Source organism: Rhamphochromis longiceps, linkage group LG18 (genome assembly GCF_057381845.1).
Source record: "Rhamphochromis longiceps isolate RC_006_pf linkage group LG18, R_longiceps_female_GT1.1, whole genome shotgun sequence".
Taxonomy (NCBI): domain Eukaryota; kingdom Metazoa; phylum Chordata; class Actinopteri; order Cichliformes; family Cichlidae; genus Rhamphochromis; species Rhamphochromis longiceps.
Window position 1 is genome coordinate 26,457,950 of NC_140574.1, and position 16,848 is coordinate 26,474,797.

Consider the following 16,848-nt stretch of genomic DNA (forward strand, 5'->3'; position numbering starts at 1 on the left):
GCTATTACTATAATTAGCTGCATGTGTACCTCTTCTTCTCTGGCAAATGAAGATGTCTTCTATATGTCTGTCTTCCCGTTATCGTTTACCTCACAGGGGGAAGAGCTAGAAAAGACTGCTATACATTGCTGTTCAATGAAACAACCAAGTGTGACCAGTCGTGTGGTTTATACAAATCATTACAAACCATCTAATCAGCTGCATCAAGTCAGAACATCTTCATACACTATTCTCAATGAGCTTTTAACTCTCATTGAACATGATCTACAGTCATGTCCTTAAGACATAAGATAATGCAACAAAAACATGACAATGCTCATCAAGATCAGGTGTTGCTGTCAAGAAGCCATTTTTAAGGGAGGGAAACAAAAGGATGAGGTATGCCAAATTTTACAACTATATAAGAACTGGATTAAAAGTCAGTGGCAACAATTTTATGGAGTGATGAATTTAATTTTGAACATTTTCATTCAAATTATCAGTTTGTATAGGAGACCAGGAGGGAGGTAAGGCAGTGGGTGTCTACAGCCGTCTGTAAAACAGTGGAGGGTGTGTCATGGTTTGGGGCTGCATTTCAGCCAGGGACGTCAGGAGTCTTGTCAAAAATTTATGACTGCAGAAATTTTGAGCCACCCTACGTAGAACTAAGCCAGGAGAAGTATTGGAAGCTGTAAAGCATAAATAGCATCAGAAGTTTTTAGTAATTAAAAACACCAGTGATATTAATCAGGTTGGTACAGAGCCTTTGTTTATCTAAGCGCAGGCTTTCAGTTACTGCACAGCTAAATTTTCCTGTTCGTGTATTCAGCTATCAGCTCTAAGGCCCAGGTTCTTGCATTCTCTTGATTAAACTGCACTTTTGCTCTCACATGGCACACTGAATCCTCTCTTCAGACCACATGGTTAAATACAGTAAGTCAGACTGAAGAATGCTGTAGAACCAGTATGACTAAAGGAGCCACTTATGTGGTGAGTACAAACATTTATGGACAGTTCATCAACTGCCAGAAAACAAAACATTTTCATGGCTCCAGTAATGAAGGTTTAACACAGGTTTATACAACCATCTTTATTGAATTTTACAGTATAATGTCAAACAAACGTGTATTTACAACAGCAAACGTGTAAGAGACAGTTAAGAGCTTGTTATGCTGGTGAATCTCTTCTTGAACGGAGACAAAGTGCAGCTTCACTTACTGAAACAGAGGATGACGGGATTTCAGACAAGTTCGAGGTTGTAAGTAGTAAACGGCACAGCAGACAGAAATGACACCTCACCTTTCGACTTCCATATCATTGGCGTGTTCACCTGCATCTCCATTAGTGAGAAGCGTTTCGCCTGGCTGACTGTTGTCCTGCTTCACCTTCTTCACATCCTCCTTCACCGGACTCTCCTGTGGTTTCCTCTGCAATACACAGCAGTAAAATGAGGCTCACCATTATAGCTACACCACATCAATGCAAGTTAAAAAAACCTCACCTTCTTTCTGACCAGGTGGGAGATGTCAGAGACTGCAGCTGTGGAGGTGTTGCCATTGGAAGTGGATGTGCTTTTAATCTGTTTGGAAGTTAAATATCACACTTCTTTTACAATCCTGTTGGGCTTAAGTTTGTTTCACAAAGTGTGCCATGAAAACTTGTAACTGACCTCTGAAGTGGAAGAAGAGTCTCTGTTCTTTACAGTGGAACCATCACAGGCAGAGGAAGTGGAGCCTCCATCCTGAAACAGATTGCACATGCAGCTCAAAGAGAAGCCAAATGCCAAAATGATGGCGGCTATGCTGTGATCATCTCACGAAAGCCTGCTGTTCACCGGACCTTACAGAGGGAGGTGTGACTAATGATGGATCGAGTTGCCAAATATTTTTCACCAAGTGGTTTACTTGTGAAGACGTGTAGCAACAGAACACAAATAGAAACACTGAACTTCACATGTCACTGAAGCACCAGCATGGAGCATGTATTTTATGAATCCCATTTAACAACTAAAACCAAAACAATTCAGGCATCATGCTTGGTGGATAGCACCACTTTAACCAGTGTGCTCTGATGACCGTCCTCCAGCTAAATCAAACTCCATGCCAAACTCACCAGTGCATCCTTCACAGCCGCGCTCGCTGTCTTCAGGCTTTCAGTGGCGTCCTCCACCTTCTCCTGGATCTCTGGCAGCAAAGCTTTGAGCTCCTCCAGCTCCTTCCTCTCCTCTGGCAGAGCCTCTGGACCTTCGGCTTTGTCAAGCATCTCCTGCAGCTTGTCTGGAATTGTATTAATTATTGCATTGATGATTCTCTGGAAGCTAATTTCACTCCAAGAGCTGATGCTTACCAAGCCTGTTCTTTATGATAGAGATGGAGCTCTTCAGAGACTCGATGGCCTCGCTGTACTGCGTGTTCAGGCTATAGGTCACACCGAGCTGGTAGCGAGTCTCTGCCAGCAGGCGGCTGTCTGAGTCCAGGTGCTTCACCTGCAGCTTCAGGCACTCCTGGAAATCCTCCAGTGCTTGTGGATAGTTCCCTGAAAAAGAGAAGCAGCAAATCAACACCTGACATGTATTAAAAAAAAAAAACAAACAAACAAAACAAACTCTGCATTCTCAGAGTTTCATCCACTGTTCAGGGTCAGCAGGCATGGACACGGCAATGAACTGAGAACAGTACAGACTTCATCAGCTAAAGATCTTTAAGTGGTGATGCGACCGAAAAACCTGTTCTGTAACTACCGGGTGTGGATGTGAGCATCCACTCAGAAAACTAGCATTTCAAAAAGTTGAAGCTTAGACATTTTATGGTTCAACTAATTTAGGCTGCCCCCAAGTGGGCAAACAGCACAATGGCAACTTTTTAGCTGTGTTGCAACCAAGTGTTAGGTACACAAATCCGAACTAAAGAAATCTCAAGCTGCTCACAGACTTTTAGTCCTGACAGAAACTGAGCACCGCTGCAAACACTGAGCCATCAACACAGCCTCAAGCTCATTGCATCAAAGAGAAAACAATGATTATGTGCAAAGCTGCACATTTGTTCAGACCTGATTCTGCAGAAACTTCACCCAGTTTCAAATGAGCCTGGGCTGCCATTAGCTGAGCCTCCTTCGTCTCTTTCCTTTTATAAGAACAAAGAGGAAAAGGTTACAAGCTTGAAATGCAGGTGCAAAATGATAAGATAAAAATCATGGCTCTGAAGTGTTTCCTTTACCTTTTGTAGATGACTTTGGCCACTTCTAACATCTCCCAGGCCAGCTGCAGGTTACCCACCTCCTCATCGTCACTGTCCTAAAAGAGGAACAGACAGAAAACATGAAATTCAAAATTCACACAGTCAGCTGAGTCCTTTTTTAACATGCGAGCTGTTTGTTCAGTACCTTCTCCCCAGTGGCATCTCCTTCACCCTGCTCCTCTGCATCACCTTCCATTTCTACATCGTCGCCACCTTCCTCCTCATCTTCCTCGCCATCTACAAGCAAATGTCATGAGTTTAGATACACTGCTCTGCATGCTTCAGCAGCTAACACTGCCATTACCAAGCCAGGATCAGGACAGGAGGAGCAAAGGTCACCTGCTTCCTCCTCAGCAGCTGCTTCTTCCTCTTCAGCAGCAGAGTCCATCTTCTCAGCTGGCTCCTCTTCTTTAGCAGCAGTCTTCTCCTTCTTAGCAGCGGCAGAGTCCCCCTCCTTCTCCTTAGCAGCAGGTTCAGAGTCGTCCTTTGCATCCACTTCCTCCCCACTCTTTTCCTTCTTATCTTTACTTTCAGATTTGCTTTCATCATTCTTATTGTCCTTTTCAGCCTCCCCCTCTACCTTTTCTGTGTTTTCCTTTTTGTCACCAGCCTCGGCTCCTTCAGTCTTCTCCTGTGGATCCTCACTCTGCTTCCCTTCAACCTTCTCCCCGTCTTCAGTTTTCTTCTCCGCCATGGCGTCGTACACCTGCACCCTCAGCTCGTCTCTGGTCTTTTCTGTTGACAGCAGAACAGTTGGGAATGATGTGTGCACATTTAGATTAACTGTAACGAGCCAAATATCACATTATTCCCTTACCGTCTACATTGTCTGTGCTCTCAACATTGGAGTCTTTGGGTTTCTCTTCTTCCTCCTCCGGCACTCCCTCTAGAGCATTACCCAAGACCGAGTTCTCCATCCTACAACAAGTCTGGCAGTCAGAGCGGCCCCTCCATCCTCACCTTAAAGAGCTGGACTTTCTCATGTTTAAACCTGATTAACCTACCGTGCCAAATCCAGGAGAGCTTTGCCATACCAGAAGAAAGCCTCGCCACATTCGTCCGCTGTGTCTCCAAACTCTTTAGCCCTATAACAAGAATTTACCATTTATTTTAGAGTGAAAAGCAGGCATCCATTACTGCTCACGTGCTGCTTCAGAACAAATTAGAAAGATTCCTGGAGTTAAAAAACTAGGCGTATAAAAAGGATTAGCGAGTAATTATTCCAACTAGGTTTAAGCTTAAACAATAAAACAGAACCTAATGGAAATGAAATATATAAATTAAGAAAAACACTAAGCTAAACTAATGTCACCGCTTTCTGCTCACATGCAAAGAACAGCTGCAGGCAGTTTGTGATTTGCATAAACACGTTCATTTTCAAACACCAGAGGGGAGAAAAAAAAAAAAAAAAGCTGCCGTTTTGCATTTGCACCAATCTGCACACCTGCTCAGAATCAGCCTGCACGAGGCACTGTCACCTATAAACTCTTCAATCATGTAAACAGTGAAACACACGGTTTAGTTTTAAGAAGCCCAAGTGAGCGTTTTAAAAGTAACCACGAGGGCCACTTTATGGGACCATTTCACGTTCAACCTCACTGAAACTCCAGCGTGACTTGAGGGTAACTCACAGCATGCCGCTGGCCTCCTGCAGGGTGCTCACAGCCTCCACTACCTTCCCCATCACCAAGTGCTTCTTGCCGGTACCAATCAGCTTGTTGGCCTCCTCCATGTTTACCACACCTGACGGAGAGAAACAATCGGTCAGCTCAGCTCCCTGCCTGGACTCTCAGCTCAGGTCAAACTGTACCTCGGCCTTTGGTACCAGTTTGTATCGTTTAAGTTTAAATAGCAGAGATGCCACTACACACCTTTGACGGGAAAGAACAGTTTAAAAAGAAAAAAGACCCCCGGCGGCGCGCGCGTCCCAGCTCGTGTCTCGTGCCGCTCAGACTGACTGTGTTCCGTTGTTTCAAATTGGCGCGAAAGACCCCTGCTCCTTCCGGTCGCTTTCCTTATTTGTAGACCCGCGCGGGAGAATTCTTAAAGGTACAAAGTACTAACAAGAGGACTGCAAGTACCGCTGCTACAGTTACACGCATTACTACCTCAAGTACTTCTGCTGCTATTGTTATACTGCTCCTTGTATTACCACTCCTATTCATTATACTGCTAATCCTTCCAGTGCAATACTAAAAACAACAATTGAAATTGTTATAATGAGTACCGTTGATGCCGGCAGCCCTGTTATTATTGTACACACTGGCTTCTTTGACTATGAAACAGTCCCAACAACCATTAATCTTTAAGAGACCTTCAGGAAGTGTTCCCTAAAGCTTGCCTGGGGATCTTAAGGTCGTTTTGCAACACTTTTAAGAACCTTTGGTCATTTTGTTTTTTATTTCTAGTAATGTCACCACTAAAACAACAACAAGAACAACAACACAATTACAAAATATTAAATAAATAGGATATTTTGAAGAAAATGTCTTCAAATATGTAAATTACCCACACAAATGTGACATAAATGTTACATGGTTAGATCAGGTCAGAGTTATTTCTGTGACCTGCTGTTTAGTGTGAATGTTTTTTTGTCTTAGTTAATAGACAGCGGCATCACAGTAAAAAAAAACCAAAACTATGATTGAAATAAAACGTACCATTATTGAGTCATTTATTGGATCATTTTGCAAAGGTATAGTATTTTACTATGTAAGTAAAAGTAAAGAAATGTAGGTGATCATTTCTTTGTTGTAACAATGCTTTTTAGCAATAAATCCTGTACTGTTGGAAATATTGTTTATTTTCCCCATCAGTGGTGCCACATTTGTAAGGAAAATGCATTTGTTGGTTGAGTGTGTGGGTATTTTATCTGCCAAAAATCTTGTTCTTCTATTGGCTCTTGTTTTGAGCTTCAGATAACCCAGATGCTAACATTTCGGTGCCTGATTAGTGGCTGATTAGCGCTGTTCATTGATGAGTCCAGTTTCTGCTTACAGCTGTTGGATGGTAGGGTCAAAGTGTTGAGATGTTGTGGAGAACACTATGCTGATGGATGCACCAGTAGGGTAACAGCTTTTGGTGGAGGCTGTGTGATGGTGTGGGGCAACATCTCCCTTACTGGAAAAACCAGACTGTCAACATTGCAGATGATATCAATGCAGAGAGATGTCAAGATGAGATTTTGCAACCAATAGCAATCCCATATCTCCACAGTCTAGGACTGAATTATGTCCTCCAAGATGACACACGCCAACCCCACCGAATGCTTGTGGGATCAGCTTTGACATGCTTTTCGTGTCAGAGTGACCAACATACTCTCTTGAAGAATGGGACGCCATCCCACAGCACTGTGGGACCTAGCTGGTGACTAGCAGCAGGTGATAGGCTTTTGTAGCTGTGTATGAGTCTTTCACATACCACAGAGGATGCTCCTTGTTAAATAAGTAAGCGATTAAATTTTCCAATATGTGTTGTTTCTTCTGGTTTCAATCATCCAATTCAATACCAGACAAAAGCAGACAGCAAAACTCACATACTCAACTCTGCTGCTCAACCCATAAATGCAACAAAAAATGCAAGTTTTTACTCATTTCTAATGTTTCTCAGAGTTGTTCAGTATAAGGGTAACTGTTTAAGGATAGCCTATCTAGTAGAATTTGATGGTGCTATTACTGTGTTTTAGTTTCACTCAGCATGTATGTAAAACAGCAGTACACACTGCTCCCATGTCCTGCTGTGAGGAGCACTGATACTCCAGCTCCCCTATGATCACCTCCTGCTGACTCCAGTGTGCCGCTGCCTCATCAAAACAAGTCTGGACCTGACAACAAATCAGCATCATACAGATATATTTCAAATCATCCTCCCCTAAATACCTGACAATGTTGGTGAAGGGGGAATTTGGATTTCCATTCCATTATATTTTTAAACAAAAACAAAAGAAAATATTGGATGAAATATGATTATTCAGTTTTAAAAAATAGTAAAAAGTACTTTAATTACATACAAAAAGATTTATAGTGGTCATTTATGAGCTTTAGCGATGCTACTAGGTTGAATTTTGTTCACACAGAGCAATACTTTCTGTTTCCACCTGTATCCTGTCTTTGTAGGTGGCCAAGCTAAGTGAGTACTGAATCCACCTACATATCGCACAAGCTAATAATCTTTTCATCTAACTCGCTAAGGAAGATTAAATGATTTTCAATGCATTTCTTTAATGCCATGCCCTGATACTGAGTCATTGGAAGTAGCAGAACTAGAAAAGCTTTTCTTTCCTCAAAGTCTGCCAATAAAGCCAGATAAACCTAAATGAGCTTTACTAAACTGTACTAATTTAATAATTGTGGATTAAAAGCACCAATCATTTGAAGCCATTTTTCAGTCCATCGTCACATCTGTGACTGCTACAGCTGTTTTGTTATTCAGCACGGCTGAATGAAGCTGGGATGAGAGCTGTGTGAGAGCCCTTCAAACATCCAGCTGCTTTGGAATCACTAGGGGAGCAGATGTACTAATTATGGGCATATTGTGAGACAGGAGATGAACACAGCGCAGTGTTTGATCATTAGCCCACCGCAGTGCTTCTAACAGGAGGTTATTGTAGGCCCTCCCCTCTTATTTAGTCCTTGATGGAGCTCCATGGTAACAGTGTGCAAAGACACTGCTTGGTGACAGCGAGAGGCTGAACTGACAGCAGCCTCTGTAGGTCGACTGAGGTGAACTAACGTAACCTGAAAAATAGAAAGAAGAAGAAAAAACACACACTGTGGTTGGTTTCCTGAGTTTAAAAATGAATTTAATGATATATGTACTCAGAAGGTTTTAGCCAAAATGTTTAGGGCACTGGCATTAGACTCACTAGTGTGAGAGAAAACATTATTTCATTTAGGTTTCCCAAACAGGACACAATACACTTTTTTCAGTACACTATTGGGGCATGAATAAATAGGTAAACAGGTGTTAACAGTAGCACAGATTGGGCTTCTTTCCCAACCGGTCGTGGGAGATGGCGGCCCCTCTCCGAGCCTGCTTCTGCTGGAGGCTTCTTCCTGTTGAAAGGGAGTTTTTCCTCACCACTGCCACCAAGTCCGTGCTCAAAGGGGATTGTGTAATTGCTCGAGTTTTGTCTGTATTACTGTAAAGTATTTACCTTATAATATAAAGTGCCTTGAAGCAACTATTTATGTGATTTAGTGCAATAAATAAAATATATAAATATAAAACTAGATTGAATCATTCGGGTGTAGAGTTTGAATTAATGTCATAATTAAAACCTGTCTTTGCATTTTCATATAAAAGAATGACTGCTCTGAAAAAGGTCTACTATAGCTGAAAACCCCCAACTCAAAATTAACCACTGTCTGGATTCCTGAAACCGGTTTCTCTTCCCTTTTGTTGTTTTTTTTCTCTTCCTGAATTATAGCAACTGTTACACATAAGGTTTGCTGTCACACGTCAATAATACTTTGGTGTAATTAGATTACACCTTGGTACCCCAGGTAACTCTCCTAGGTGTTAGTAACAGTCCCATAGAGTCTGAAACTTTAAGTTAAAAGGCACGCAGAAAACTCGTCCTCTGCAAAGGCTCTGACAAATGCAGTTTGAAAGAAAGTGGTTTGGCTTAACAATCATTTTAATATGCTGCCCATGCTGCACCTCTTCACCATGTTCAAATAAAAATTAGCCTCTAGCTTCTATTTAATCTCCCTGAGAGACAAACAGGTGACCCACAATAGTTCATTTATAGTTTATTACTTATTATTTATCCATATCATATAGCACCGGGCATTTCTTTTCTTTTCTTTTCTTTTCTTTCTTTTTTTTTTTTTTTTTTACCTAAATGGACTTGCTTAGAAATGTAAGTAAAATGTAGCAACTTCCTCTTCACAAGATTACAGAAAATACAGACAGCGGAGTCATTCAGTAAATCTAGTGGGAGTGATGAGGAAATTAGAAAGAAAAATACCTTCTGGCAGCTCACTGGATAGAAGCAATAAGATGTTGCAATAATAATTTAAAGGCAAGTCCAGACTTCAAGGAAGTGCTTCTAAAACACATCATGTGTAGTTGAAACCTAAATCGTGAACAGATTTATTGTACTTGGTATAAAACAGGTATATTTACTATTGTTTTCTAGGGGAAGTGTTATTTCTACTTAAAAGAAAAAGAGGAACTTAGCCCTCATTGAAATGAGTCCACAGACAATTGGAAAAAAAATATGCTCCATCGGTTGAGTATCACTAGTTTCTTGAGCTAGTAAGTTACTTTGCATATTACTGGTAATGAGAAAAAAGGCAGCAGAAGTGAGGTGAAGCTGAAAGAGTAATATGATACTATTATTTACTGCTTGTGCATAACAATGGATTGGCAGCACATCGTGAAAGAGGTTGAGTCTTATGATGGAACCTCATATGACCCCTGGATTAAGGAAGTGCCAGCCATTAGACACCTGTTCATTTATATATTTTTAGTTTTACATCAATAATTCAGTGTATTACAGTGAATGGGGATAGTTCAAACACAGAGGGTTAGCTCCTCTGAGATTATTAAACAACTTTAACGCCAAACGCAAAATCTTGAGGTTATTTCCTGGAGTCCAGCCTTTATTTCTTACTCCTCTGGGTTTCACAAGAGCGTGGATTCCCAGAAAAGTCATGAGGAAAGGAGGGAAAAATGCAAAGTCATGCTACATAAGCGCAAGCTTCACATTCTGTGGGACTGACTGAAGTGGCTTCAGTTCACGTTCTGAGCGCAGTTATCGCGAGATGTGAGTCGTTTTATAAATTTCCCCCCCGAGCCCGAGTCTCTTACCTCCTGCACTCCGTGGGCCGTGACTGTGTGTGAAGAAAAAAAGTGAGGTATGTGACACTAACGAACATGTAATTGTGTTCTTTAGAGTCTTAACCTTAAAATGACATTTTTTCTTATTGGTTGTGAAGTTTGCAGTTGTGTAGCCGAAGCTGAAGCGATATTTCAACAAGTGGGTTTTTCCCACATGTGAAAAAAAATCGCTTTCAGAAACTCGGAGAAAAGGATGGCTCGTTGATCATTTGTTTCCGTTTCAGTGAACGAAAGAAAGAGCCCGTGTGTGGCTTATTTTAGAGTCAAGGAAATATTTGAGAGTTTTGCTACAGCTGCAAACCAAACTCACGCAGCTAACCCAGGTGGGTTAATCCCTGAAGATGGAAGTTATATGGCAAAAGAAGGGTTAGAAAACAGGTGTGACTATTTATATAAGGAAACACATTAGAGTCGAAGTGGAAGTGCTTTGCGGTTTTATGTTTTTGCTGTGCGCCCAATAATAGGTGTTTGAGCTGAGGTGGTGAGCTGCCATGCGCCTTAAATTATACACTTCACTATAATACAAGCTTATACAGTTAAACGGTTTGCAATGTTGAAATTTTGTATGTTATTGTTCTATCCCACTGTGTTCACAGTGATTTATATCTATCTATCTATCTATCTATCTATCTATCTATCTATCTATCTATCTATCTATCTATCTATCTATCTATCTATCTGTGTGTGTGTGTGTGTGTGTGTGTGTGTGTGTGTGTGTATAGATTCGAGCTTTAATAAAGAGGGGGGTTAAATTAAATAAATAAATAAAAAGTGCAAGTGCACTTTTTTTTGCTCTCCATAAACATGAAGCAATCATTTTGAGTAAAAAGCAATGAAAATATTTTAAATCAAAGGTTTATTCATACCAATAATCAATCTTTAGGGAAATGTGCCTGGTATAAACTGAATGAATGCATACCAATCAAGTGCATTTTATTTAACCAAATTTCCCCAAATGTAATGTTTTACATTGTACTTAAGTAACACATTACATGGAAGATTTACGTGCAATCAAATTACTTAGTTTGCATTTTGTGTTTACATATATTTTTTTGAATGTATTAATATATTAGCTAATATTGTGTCTATATACACAGTAGATATACTTAAAAGGAGGACTTAAAAGGGAGCAGCCAAAAGAAGAGGAAGAAGAAAAAGAAGAAGACAGCTGCTGACTGTAGAAATGCCACAGACAGTGGAAACCACAGCTAGATTTGCTCTGCAGAAAATAAAACGTGCTAACATAACTTATCTCCAGCATCTGTTAGGTTTCTAAGCTTTCCTACTGGCCCATACTGAACAACCTATGCATACTGGTTATATATTGGTTATTAACACTGGCCTAGTCAGTCTCTATTTATAATCACATTGGATAAAGAAAAACAACAAATCCTCCTGTCGGAGAAGCTGAAACTAAAGCGTTTTTAGTGTTGTAGATTTAGGACTACTTCATCTAATGCCAGTTAGGGTTAGGAAAAAAAAGGTGGTTTGTTTTCACTTCATTGACTGATTTCTATGTTATAAGCTCCACACATCATATCACTCAGGTTTACTTATTTGGATTATTGAGCATGCATCAAGAAATGCATTCATTGTTTAAAGGACCTTGTCAGTGATAAGTGTATTTAAACTGAGCTGGTTGGTTGACTAAAAGATTCATTTGTAACTACTTTGAATGTGGCAAGCTTTATACTTGGGATGTGCGCCACTTGTCGCCTAGGCAACTAATTGTCGTTGTTGTGACTAGTCGCTACCAGACTTACTAGTCTTATAATCTAACTGTTAAAATTTTAATCGATATCCAAAAGGCAGATGGACTCTGCCTTAGCGATAGGGTGAGGAGTTAAGTCATTTGGGAAGGTTTCAGAGTAGAACTGCTTAGAGATGGCACGATACCACTTTTTTATGTCCGATACCGATACCGATATCATAAATTTGGATTACTGCCGATACCGATATGAATCCGATATAGTGTTTTTTAATCAACAAAACTGTTTTTTAAATATCTTGCTGCATTTTGTATAAGTTCATACTCAAGTTTAAAACAACAACTACACTAAAGCTATTCTGTTATACCTGTATGCAAAAAAAAATATTTCGTAGTTCAGCAATACTGATCAATCTAATAAACTTAAACCTACACCATCCTCCCTATTCTGGTATTTTAAAGAGTACTTAGCATATTAAGCAACCTAACTAATAGGGTTCCAACTCCCAGCAACAACAAAAATAAATAAATAAAAAATAGGGAACCACCCCTCACGCTCCACCTCATGATGCTTAATCGACGTAATCAACCTTAATTTGATGCAGTGTGAAAAAAAATGCACAGAAATCAATTATTTTTCAAGAAATATTAAATAGATTCAACATCTTTCTTCAACAAAATTGCAGACTGCACAGATGGTACCTTCCCAAAGGAAAAAGTACTATAGCTTACTAGGGTATATATATTAGACTTAATAGTCACTATATACAGTAATGGACTTCTATTCATTTTGCATCAAATTAAAACTTTGGGTGTCAGATAATTATTTATTAAAAGCTAGACATTTTAAATGAGAATAAGAAAGAAAAGTATGTCTTTGTGCCCCCTTTTCCCTGTTAATGCCCTATCGGCCCCCCTGGCTAAACTTTGCTAGATCCGCCCCTGCACAGTTACCAGCGTCAGCTAGGTAGAAAAAGATCCTGGAGTAGAAAGTAATATTAAATACATTCTAACAACAGCTGATCAAGCTTAAACGTGCTGCTGTTGTTCAGCCGCTGGTTTCCTCTTTCTGGCGCGAAGTGGGCCAAAGACAAACAAAAGAGATGGACTCGCGACAGAAAAGCCGATCAGCTGATCATTAAGCAGTTTCATGATTGAAGTAGCAGCAAGAAGAGGCAGTCGCTTGTTAAGCTTAACGCAGGAATGCTTTACAAACATTCAGAGATGGACTTACACACTTGCTTTACTTCTCTCGGGATAACTTTGTCGGAGATGAAATGCCGGGTTGCTAGCGAAGCTCCAAATGCTATCCAGACCACCGACAGGTCCCGCATGCCACAGCCGCTCTATCACGTGATGCATACTGCTCCGACGTGCTAACGTTCTGAGGTGAGTTACGGCGTGTTGCAAGTTTTGTGAGGTGCTTTCGTGATATTTAATGGATCGGATTACATTTTTTATTTTTCTCCGATATCCGATCCAGTAATTTAGGTCAGTATCGGACCGATACGTAATATCGGATCGGTCCATCTCTAGAACTGCTACCCCTCCTTGTAAAGGAGAAGGCTAAGGCTGCCACCTTGCTATCTAATAAAGCTGCATTTTGAGTTTACGTTTGTCTGAGGATTCCAGCACCTCTTGACAGTATGACGTGACCACAGAATGGACCCAGCAAATTTAGTAAAGAATCGGCAACAGGCATCCTATCTGGGTGAGTTGACGAGGGAGGAAGCTTGGTGTACCCTGGCTCTAGGAGGGCCTCGTAGCATCCAAGCTGCAAGCGTTACTGCCTTTCCTTTGCTCAGTTCCCCAACGATAACAGTTGATGGGTTTAGGCTGTCATCACTGCCACTAACTCTCCAGCCTCTTTGTCTATCTGCCCTGTCCCTGGACCAATTCCCAGAGTGGGGGCAATTAGGGTCCAGCCTGTCCCTTCACCAGTTCCTGTCCCCAGGGAGAGAGTGGTCAGGCTTCAGCATCAGCCTCAGTCACCAGTTCCCCACCCACCCCACCCTGAGCAATCTGGTGCTGCTCCAGAAGTCTCAGCACCATCTGGTCCTGGTTCTGAACCCGAGCCAGAGGTCACCACATGGTCTAGTCCTGAACCCTGTCCAGAGCCCAAAGGTCCGGGGCAGCGGATGCCAGCACCTGAGCTTGAGCCGGTGGGTCCTGTTTGGTCCGTGCCCGCAGTGTGCGCTCCGTTGTGAGGTCCTGCTCCTTCCAAGCTCGCCACCAACCAAGTGGCCAAGCCTCCCATGTTGCCTCCATCGTCTCCCATTGAAGCGCGACCTTCAGAACTGCTCATTCTTTGTTTTTGATTTGGACTAAACTTAGAACTGAGTTGACTAATATTGACTTAAAGAAACCTAGGTTAAGTGTAAAGGAACTAATGTGGGTTAAATGACACAAATACGGATTTAAAACCAAACCTGAACTGGAAAAAGGGCGAGAATTTTACTTTTGTTTTTTGTCTGCTTGTTTTATTTAATTCCTACAGTGCCACTGTATGAGATTCCACTATAGCTTCTGTTTCTTGAAGGTGGTAGGACATTTCTCTTAATTGTGTGCTGTTGTTCTTGTTTTCTCTCATCAGGTTTATAATCTGCTGCCGTGCTTGACCAAACATTATTCCCCAACCTTCATTTATAATCTGAATGTTCTGCTGGTATTGCGTATTTTTAATTTGTTGGTCTTGTTTGTTCATGAGAAATTGTGCATTTCTTCAAAGTGTTCACTTTGGACTTCCAAAAATCTCTCCTGTAGTTGAAATTTCTCTTCTTGGATTCATTTAATCCTGTTTTCTAGATTTTGATTTTCCTTCCTACTTTCACAAACGCCCTTTGGATGGATAAAACACCATCTGGGTAATTTAGCCGGAGAGGAGAACCGGTGTAAACTTTGTTTTTTGTGACGGTACATACATACAACATAAAAAATAACATATATATCTATATACATTCTAGTGAAGAGGTGTTAGTCACATAAAAACAGTGTTGGTGGGTGTTTCACATAACAGAAACTTTTCCTTGTTCTGCAAATAAGGAAGACCTTTTGCACACAGAAACAGCACAGTGTAACACCGACTGCTTTCTTCTTCTGTAATCCAATCAGATTCAAGATGTCTGCAGGCAATGCACAAATTGGAAAGCCGGCCCCTGATTTCACTGCCAAAGCGGTGATGCCGGATGGACAGTTCCACGATCTGAAGCTGTCAGACTACAGAGGTAAAGGACAACCTGCGTCTCACCTTCTGTTTGACATGCTTTGATGGTCCTCCTCTCTGCGATTCATTGTTTTGTGATCCTGCAGCATATTCAGCAGAGATTCATTTACACTACAAAAGATGAGAATTAATTAAAGTGATGCATTCACTAGTCTCATTGGTGTTTTTTTTAATGCTTTGGTACAGGAAAGTACGTCGTGTTTTTCTTCTACCCGCTGGATTTCACCTTTGTTTGTCCGACTGAGATAATCGCTTTCAGTGATGCTGCCAATGAATTCAGGAAGATTGGATGTGAGGTCATTGCCGCCTCAGTGGACTCACACTTCTCCCATTTCGCTTGGTATTTAAAAAGCTTTGTATTTTACACATTCACAGTGACCATATTCATTTTTATTAAGTCCTCATACTATCTTTTGGTGACTGTGCAGGGTCAACACACCGCGTAAGCAGGGTGGTCTGGGTGCCATGAACATCCCCCTGGTGTCTGACACACGGCGCACCATCTCCAAAGATTACGGGGTCCTGAAAGAGGATGAGGGCATCGCCTACAGGTGAGTCTAATAATGTGGAGTCCTCAAAGGGCTGGTCTTAATATTTTTAAAGGAGACCTAGGAGCTGATAATTCTCTCTATTACAGGGGTCTATTCATCATTGACGACAAGGGCACCCTGAGACAGATCACCATAAACGACCTCCCAGTTGGACGCTCTGTTGAGGAGACCTTGCGTTTGGTTCAAGCCTTTCAGTTCACAGATAAGCACGGAGAAGGTATGGTGCTCTGCTGTGCCCATGTAATGTCTGCATTCTGGGTCTTGATTTTAAATTCTGTTTTCTCGCCCTGCTTTCTACAGCTCACATTTACTTGCAGTGAAAATCAGCTTTTTACCAAATTATAACTTTTGAATGTAAACTAGCTAATGGTTTTTCAGAAATAATGTGTGCAGAGAGTGCAAAGACCACAGAGGCTTATTTAAATTCAAAGGTTTGCACTCTTATCTGCGCAATGTATCATGATCTCACAAACTGTCATTTTAGTTGCCTGTTTTTGCATGCAGAACAGAGTTGGTTTATTTTTAAGGTGCAATATGTGTGTCACTTTTGCACACCTGCATTTCATCTACCAGCCAGGACTCATTATAGTCTTATCTTTTCAGTCTGCCCCGCCGGCTGGAAACCAGGAAATGACACCATCAAACCTGACGTCCAGAAGAGCAAAGATTTCTTCTCCAAGCAGTAATAAGCCCATGGCCCGAGTCTGCTATCTGCTGTAGGAGATTTCATTTTGTGATTACATTTCGAACAATATTTACTGAAGCCGTTGTGCCTGTGGACGAGTGAGCCAGCTGTTGTAGTTGATGTGCTGTTTGTGTTTTGTTGTTTGTAGCGTGAACAGTGCACTTAGACCAAAGTATGTAATTGTGTTAAAACACTGCAATTATGTATGCTGTATGCTTCACGGTCTGACAGAACCAAATGTGTGTTTGTTCTCTCATGTCATTCCCCATTTTTGTTACATACAAAGGACCAAACTGTCTGAAGCATTTCACTGAAATTAAGTAGAAATTCACCTGCCTATTATGTATTTATGTATCACGCTTACACGACTTTTTATGGTATTGTTAAGCACATTAAGAATATTTTGGAATGATGTACATTTACTCAGATACGTTATAAATTACACAATAGCACAAGAGAGTCTATGATTCCTTTATATTTATTGCATCTTTTTCCTCAGTCAACAGTTATAACACACGGTTAAACAACAAAAACAGGCCAATGCTGAATTATGTCCATGTATGAAGATCTCTAATAAAGCAAACAACAGTTTGCATTTTTTCTTGATTGTCAGTTTTCTT

General features: G+C 41.0%; 2 protein-coding genes across 3 annotated transcripts; one reads left to right on the plus strand and one right to left on the minus strand.

The window, feature by feature from the left end:
* Positions 1 to 1,039: 1,039 nt before the first annotated feature.
* LOC146648486 (nuclear autoantigenic sperm protein-like) lies at positions 1,040 to 5,238 on the minus strand. Its single transcript, XM_085388518.1, has 14 exons — positions 5,087 to 5,238; positions 4,847 to 4,958; positions 4,220 to 4,300; positions 4,033 to 4,133; positions 3,555 to 3,950; positions 3,361 to 3,452; positions 3,195 to 3,271; positions 3,028 to 3,101; positions 2,326 to 2,514; positions 2,092 to 2,255; positions 1,649 to 1,720; positions 1,481 to 1,558; positions 1,279 to 1,406; positions 1,040 to 1,196 (listed from the first exon to the last, which is right to left on the minus strand). Exons 2-14 carry the CDS (start codon positions 4,945 to 4,947, stop codon positions 1,190 to 1,192), a joined length of 1,560 nt encoding a protein of 519 aa, XP_085244644.1. The 5' UTR covers positions 4,948 to 4,958; positions 5,087 to 5,238; the 3' UTR covers positions 1,040 to 1,189.
* A 4,703-nt stretch (positions 5,239 to 9,941) lies between these two features.
* Positions 9,942 to 16,821, plus strand: prdx1 (peroxiredoxin 1). 2 transcript variants are annotated; one of them, XM_085390455.1, is made up of 6 exons: positions 9,942 to 10,078; positions 14,881 to 14,993; positions 15,179 to 15,332; positions 15,421 to 15,543; positions 15,630 to 15,760; positions 16,147 to 16,821. In XM_085390455.1, the coding sequence occupies exons 2-6, from the start codon at positions 14,888 to 14,890 to the stop codon at positions 16,227 to 16,229; spliced, it is 597 nt and encodes a 198-aa protein (XP_085246581.1). In that variant the 5' UTR covers positions 9,942 to 10,078; positions 14,881 to 14,887; the 3' UTR covers positions 16,230 to 16,821. The 2 variants fall into 2 exon arrangements, with proteins under 2 accessions (XP_085246581.1, XP_085246582.1); XM_085390456.1 differs by having other exon boundaries at positions 10,058 to 10,082.
* Positions 16,822 to 16,848: the final 27 nt, after the last annotated feature.

What these genes read in the sequence shown, in the direction of transcription:
- LOC146648486 (XM_085388518.1), bottom strand. Translation starts at nt 4,947, where the DNA reads ATGGAGGAGGCCAACAAGCTGATTGGTACCGGCAAGAAGCACTTGGTG. An exon ending in CAGGAGGCCAGCGGCATGCT is followed by an intron (nt 4,301 to 4,846) that starts GTGAGTTACCCT and finishes TTCTTGTTATAG; the next exon opens with GGCTAAAGAGTTTGGAGACA. An exon ending in GAGATGCCACTGGGGAGAAG is followed by an intron (nt 3,272 to 3,360) that starts GTACTGAACAAA and finishes TTCCTCTTTTAG; the next exon opens with GACAGTGACGATGAGGAGGT.
- prdx1 (XM_085390455.1), top strand. Translation starts at nt 14,888, where the DNA reads ATGTCTGCAGGCAATGCACAAATTGGAAAGCCGGCCCCTGATTTCACT. An exon ending in GAAGCTGTCAGACTACAGAG is followed by an intron (nt 14,994 to 15,178) that starts GTAAAGGACAAC and finishes GCTTTGGTACAG; the next exon opens with GAAAGTACGTCGTGTTTTTC. An exon ending in GATGAGGGCATCGCCTACAG is followed by an intron (nt 15,544 to 15,629) that starts GTGAGTCTAATA and finishes TCTCTATTACAG; the next exon opens with GGGTCTATTCATCATTGACG.